This window comes from Urtica dioica, unplaced genomic scaffold (genome assembly GCF_054948205.1).
Source record: "Urtica dioica subsp. dioica isolate 48M unplaced genomic scaffold, U.dioica_male_clone48M_v1_H2 Urtica_dioica_male_H2_contig_57, whole genome shotgun sequence".
Lineage (NCBI taxonomy): Eukaryota > Viridiplantae > Streptophyta > Magnoliopsida > Rosales > Urticaceae > Urtica > Urtica dioica.
Window position 1 is genome coordinate 1 of NW_028297247.1, and position 6,896 is coordinate 6,896.

The 6,896-nt window shown below is 31.7% G+C and overlaps 1 protein-coding gene across 1 annotated transcript; it reads left to right on the forward strand.

The window, feature by feature from the left end:
- The first annotated feature begins 1,405 nt into the window (after positions 1-1,405).
- Positions 1,406-3,230, forward strand: LOC149376175 (GATA transcription factor 19-like). The gene is made up of 2 exons (XM_089606606.1): positions 1,406-2,071; positions 2,474-3,230. Exons 1-2 carry the CDS (start codon positions 1,568-1,570, stop codon positions 2,777-2,779), a joined length of 810 nt encoding a protein of 269 aa, XP_089462732.1. The 5' UTR covers positions 1,406-1,567; the 3' UTR covers positions 2,780-3,230.
- Positions 3,231-6,896: the final 3,666 nt, after the last annotated feature.

Below are 6,896 nucleotides of genomic sequence, written 5' to 3' on the forward strand. Positions count from 1 at the left end.
TGATCTAATGGTTACAAAAAGTTATATATTTAGTATAATTTTTGCACCAAATAAATAGTGTTGTTAATTACTATTAATATGGTGTAAAAAATATACCTAATGTTGAACTATTATTAAAGAGGTTTTAATTCATACTAACTAATAAAAGTGTATATATTTTAGTCTTTAGATTAGACATATAATTAGTAGGTAATTAAAGATAATATATTCTTAAAAGTTATCTTGGGCGTAGAATATAATGTAATACCATTAGAGCACAATTAAAATTTGGTGTGAAAATAGAATCATTTTGCGTGTAAAAATGACACCTACATAGTGTTATAATTTAAAATGCTCTAAATAATTGATCTTATACCCACACCATAAAAATTAAGAATATGCTCCAAAATTTTAAATTTAAATAATAAATTTTATTTAAATATTTACCACAAATCTGACAAATATTTGAAAAATAAAGTAATATACAACATGTTGTGTATTACCCATATGATAGTTGTGCCATATGTTATAGTGACTATAGCTCAAATTGGAAAGGATAAGTGTGTGTAGATTATTTTTTTAAAAAAAGAATTATTTTCGATATATAAAATATCTAAAAATTGTGATCGTATTAATTGAAAAAGAGAGGGGTCAAATTAGAAATAGAAAATGATGAGAGAAGTGTGAAGGGGTGGTTAGAGAAGGCGCGTGGGAGTGTGTAAAGAGGACTATTCCCATTTTCCTTGGGAGGCTTGCAGTGACAGAAGAGAGATACGGATACGGACAGAGGTTTTGTTGATGTTTTTGGTTTTTGAGAGTCTTAATATTGAGACCTCGTGATCGGAGAAGGCAGATCCATGGAAGACTGTTCCCTCTAGTCACGTGGGCTCTTTTGACTACCCCAATGACCACACCCAATATACACATCTAACAATTTTACATTCTTAATTATTATTTTTATTTTTTGTTTCTGTTTGCCAAAGGGCACTCCAATTATTCACTTGTAAATTAATTGAAGGCAAATTTAATAATATACCCTTCCATATATATTCATCCAAGTAAAATTAAAATCCACATATCGCAATCACAGTACTAGTCAATGACTTCAATATCTTTCTCTCTCTCTCTCTCTCTCACAAACAATGATGATCATCATTTTCTTCACTGACTAGATGACTCACTTGCTCTCTCTCTCTCCAGCATGCAAATTGGGTCCCTCTCTGTTCCCTATCTTTAATCTCTCTCTCTCTCTCTCGTTCCATAACGTGCATATTCATAGTTTCATACTATATGTAATAAAAGTATTATAATATATATAATCTTTTGCATTCCACGACAACGTGGACTACTGCAAGTGCTGACTGGTATTTCGCCATTTTATTACGCTTATAAAAGCTACGTGACAACTACCTCAACTCTCACTCTTCTCTCAATTCAAACCTTACATTATTCTCGCTCTCTCTTTCTCTCTCCACACTAAAACAACACTCAAAGCCAATATATCATCTCAACAAACAAACCTCATTCTTCTTCTTCTTCTTCTTCCTTCAATATTTGTGATTTTTGGAGTAAAAGTAATAGTCCAAATATGATGCATAGGTGCGGTGCGTCGCATGGTAGCAATAATCTGGTGGGACCGTGCTCATGCGACGTGTACCAGCCCAACCAATCGTCCTTCTCAATGCTCTTCTCCAAGCCGTACGATCACGATCACCACCAAGATTACTACAATCACCATCACCAACAAGACGCTGACGTGTACTCCTATCCCGGCTCGGGCGTGGACTGCACGCTCTCCCTCGGGACTCCCTCCACGCGCCTCTCCAACGCAGACGATCATCAAAACGAGAGGCGGAAAAACGACAAGCGACGCTCCAGCTTCTGTTGGGACTTGTTGCAGCCCAAAAACTACACCTCGAGCAACCAAACGACATCGACCAAGAACTCCACTCGTAGTAGTAGTAACAATTACAATAATAATAATAATAGCAGCCATGGAAGCACAAACAGCGACTCTCTTCTGGCTCGCCGTTGCGCTAACTGCGACACTACCTCAACTCCTCTATGGAGAAACGGTCCAAGGGGTCCCAAGGTAAATATTTTTATAAATTAATGTATATTTTATATTATACACGATAATTCATGTGAACGACCTACATTACGTATATCCTTGAGTACTACGAAAAAAATGTCCTGTACTCTAGTGGCGAATATTTTGGAGGATTAAATATTTTTTTTTTATTATTTAATGCCCAACTATATTAATGTTGTGATTCTTTTTGTCTTTTTGATATATTTTAATTTTGATTCTGTAGTGTGATTTAATTAATACTAATCATTGTAAATTGCGAAGCATATATGTGTTGTGTGGTGTAGTACATTTATTGGTAACCGTAATGGTTTCAATGTATTCAATTAATAACATTAAATTTCGTTACCCAAAATTAAGAAAAGTTGTAATTCAAATGCTAATCCCACTTTTATTGTTTTGTAGTCGCTTTGCAACGCTTGTGGGATAAGATTCAAGAAAGAGGAAAGACGCGCCACCGCTGCAGCGGCGGCTCCGGCGCCAGCGCCGATGGATCAGTCGGGACACGTGTACGGCCAATACCATCAATATCACAATAGCAATTGGAATAATTTTCCAAACTACCCTCAGCCACAAAAGAATATCTCAAGTAATTGCAATGAGTTCAGATTCATGGACAATGATGATTCCGGAGATAACGGCATTTCGTTCCTCTCATGGCGTCTCAACGTCACCGATCGGCCAAGCCTCGTCCATGACTTCACAAGATAAATAAAATTAAAGAAAGTATATGATCATATTCATGACTAGTTTATATTATATACCTAAAAAAAGAGTAGTTTATAATTTTATATTATTTATTTAATTTAGTATTAGTTAATTAGGTACGCTGGAGAGAGTGAAAAAGAATTGCATTATGATGTTGATGGCGATGGTTATGATTCGTCAAAGATCAGTCAAAGAGTTCTCTTTTTTTTTTGTTATTTTATTTTATTTTTAATTTCAATGTTTCTTCTTTTGTTCGCTATTCCCTTTTTCCTCTTCTCACATAGATGGAGTGAGAAACGGGATAATTCTATGTTCTTAGTTTGCTTTGCTTTTCTTTATATTTCTTTTTCACTTTATTTTTCTCTTTCAGTTACATATATCAAAACCTTTCTGTTTGTTCCTTCACTTTTCTCTCAGTTCAATGATATCATGATATCTGATAATGATATATTACTAGCGCAGTACTTAGTGTGTTGCGTTATTTTATTTATTATGTTATTTGGGTCTCAAATAATAAGTGATTGTGACATGTGGTTACTTAATATTTGTAAAATAACTATTTAATGAACTGAGAGTTTAATTACATTCACACGTAGACTCACACCTGATGAGTCGCTACTTCATTTAATTTTTTTTTCTTCCCATATTTTTCTAAATTTCACAAAACAAAGAGAGATGATATGAGAAAGAGGTGTTAAATAATTGTCATATATATAATAATAAAAATAATTATTTGTGGAAGTGAATACCTGATCGTCCAATGCACATGCTAGATCACTGTTGCTTACTGCAGTTTGGCGGTTTTGGAGCAGAGAATTTTTGTCGTTTTTTTCGGTGTTACTTCAACTCTGACCGTCCAATACTCTCTTCTGTTTATGCAAACTTTTTCAAACCTAATTTCGAGCAAAATATCAAAGTACGTCGTCCCTTACGTGTAACCGTTAAAAGTTAAGATACAATTGTTATACATGTCCTTTTTTACTCATAAAATTGTATATCTATATTATTATAACAGCTAGTTTTAAAAAAAACTGGATTAACATGGAAGATATTTTTCACAACTTTACCGATGATCCAATAATAGATTGTGATTAAAAAAAATTAAGTGTTTGGTTTATAGTTGATCAGAAATTGTGTTAGCATTGAAATGGCTATATACATACGTGTGTAACTATGTGTGGCATTAATTATTACCTATTTAGCCGTCTCTGTATTAAAAAATATATTTATTTAATGTATTTCTAATACATAACAATATATACACTCATATAGGAGATACGATTAAGAGCAATGAAAAAATTACTTATGTTAGCTCTTTTACCGATGACCTTTAATATGTATGTCATTTTCAGTTGACATATTAGTTGGTATTCTTTTTTTTTTTTAGTATTTCCACGTCATCATATTAAGTTAGTCGATTTCACTCGTCCAAAAATTGCTTGCTTATCTTCGTTTTCAAAACTCTTTTTAATTCGAATTGGAATTTCCAAACACATGCATATTTTCGAAACCACACGCTTCATGAATGATATCATGATTATCATCTAGTTCTTTAAAGAGCAAATGACCAAACACTCGAAGACAAAGAAACACATTATAAAAGAGTGTAAAATTACTATAAATAATATTTGCAAAAATTCAAGCGATACAGAATCATTATAATATAGTCAATATTATATCACCTAACCTAGCTTATTAAAATAACGACTTGTGCACAGACTCGAAATGAAATAACGTTCGCTAGGTAGGGTTTGAGAAACATACAATAAGTAACATTGAATAGCGTTATATAGTTCATCTATAGAGTTTTATATTCACGATATTTTTTAATTAATTTAGGTTTTCTGTCGACATGATCAAAATGGATGATATCGTCGTGGTTCATAGAACTGCAGAGAATTAAATCGATGTGATAATAAATATATGTAGAGCATCTTTTGTTGTACTTGGTTAGTAAGGTAAAAAACAAAGCACAAAAAACCAGTGTATGTTTGTAAGTTATATATATGTGTGTGTGGGGTTTCTTTGGGATTTGGAATTGTGAGATCAGGAGAACAAAAGATTCGGCGGAGGAAGCAAATTGACTAATCCAGCTAGGGCTTTTCTCGTAAATTTGACCACTGGTCAACAGGTATTGTTTGACTGCAATATTTCCTAAAAGTTGTAGGGTCCAATTAGTACACCTTTCATCATCTAACTGTTCGTACCAATATCATTGTCTTCTTCATATATTTATATTATATCATCACCTTTCATAATTATATATATCTATATTTGTATATTTAAATTATGAAGCTACATCTAAAAACAGGTGATGATCGATAGTCGTCTTGACGTGGCAGGTTTACTTCATAGTTCCCTTCCTACTGTGAAATGAAACATCATAGATAAAAAATAAAAATAAAATCGTTTCAAGCCAAGAAAATCTTTGTTTCTTTTATCCCGAGATATATACTATTGAGAGATTCTTACGGATTCTAAAGCAATTTGGTATTAACTTTTTATTTATTTTTAATTTAGAGAAGCCTAATTTTAATATGCTCGATTGAATTAAAGTAAACATCTTAACCAAAAGTTTTTTTTTTTATTAAGGTCCTTAATGCTTAATATCTTAGTTAAGAAGATAATCACGCTCGATCATTTTTCCTCTATATTATATCAAAACAAGCAATATATGCTCCGCGCGTTACTGCAGAATAATTAATGTCTGGAGAAATAAATATATAGACATATGTCCAAAAATATTTAGTTTTGGAAAAAATATATATATTTAAGTTTTTTGAAAACATTTTTATCTTTCTGATAAAAAAAAATCGGTACGAATGAACACCTTCTCACTCACGAAACACTATTCAATGAACAGTGTTTCGTAATTTTTTATTTTTTCAAGAAAAAATAAAAAAATTACGAAACACTGTTCATTGAATAGTGTTTAGTGAGTGAGAGGGAGGCCCTCTTCTCTTTTTTATATATAATAATGTTAAGAATATGTAATTTTAAAAATGATTTGGTTAGATTAGTTAAGTTCTAAACCGATTGGAATAAACTATTTGGTTATATTTAGCTATAATTTTTTTGTTAAAACGTCTTAAAGATTGGTGAAAATCCATAAAAATAAAATACACAAAAAAAGTATGTAAAAATGTAAATCTCCAAGTACACTGCATGTTTCTCCTAAAGATGGATTCACAGATAAGCTAGCTATGCATTTCCTTGTTTCATTGGAAACACTTATTCCCTAACATGCACCTTTTTTTCTTTGATTTAATTTGTTTATTAATCCACTCTTTAACGAATTCTCCGAGTTGGCGTATATGGGCCTCAAAGTGAAAATAGGTTGGATATAGATCACTTTCTTTGGTCCATAAAGAAAGGTAATATCTAGGACTTTGTCTGTTTGATCAATATGATACTTTGACGGCCGACCAATATCTTTAATTTTGTTGAGAAGAGAAAAAGGCATGGATTTAAATTCGATGCCTTTCTCATTTATCAAGTAAATCATGTCGAAGGCTTCTCATGCGTTCAAGTATTCCCTATGAAACAATTTTTCCAAGTCCTAGAAAAAGTTAAAGTAGTGAGTTCATTCATGATCATTATAAACCATAATAAAGACGACACCATGTGGTTTTATTGATTAAGATGTATTAAATGTCGTGTTTTATTAATTAGATGTATTAATTTGAGAAGGCAGATATTTAATTTGTGGCTGTAGCGTAAGCATAAATTGCCAAATCCAAGTATGCAAACAGAATAAATTTTCATTAACTGCACAATATATAAATTAATTGGCAATCACTGATTTTTAAATTTTTGGTGTTCGACCGGAGGTGTTAGAATCGGACGTTAATGTTTATTATACATATATAATTTATAATCAATTTAAAAAAAATCAATAACGGGCTTGCTATAAAGTATGTGCATTTGCTTTTAATTGTACAAGCAAAGCTCTCTAAATAAATAAATACAAACTGTTCAGCAAAGTTCATGAACAACAATGAGTTAAAAGGAAAGTAATAATGTTCAATTCATTAAAACAGGTGGTGTGGTTATTAGATGGAGGCGAAATGATTTGTGATTGAGAAATTTAATATTTAATATAATACATCAAATTTTTGTA

What these genes read in the sequence shown, in the direction of transcription:
- LOC149376175 (XM_089606606.1), top strand. Translation starts at nt 1,568, where the DNA reads ATGATGCATAGGTGCGGTGCGTCGCATGGTAGCAATAATCTGGTGGGA. An exon ending in ACGGTCCAAGGGGTCCCAAG is followed by an intron (nt 2,072 to 2,473) that starts GTAAATATTTTT and finishes ATTGTTTTGTAG; the next exon opens with TCGCTTTGCAACGCTTGTGG.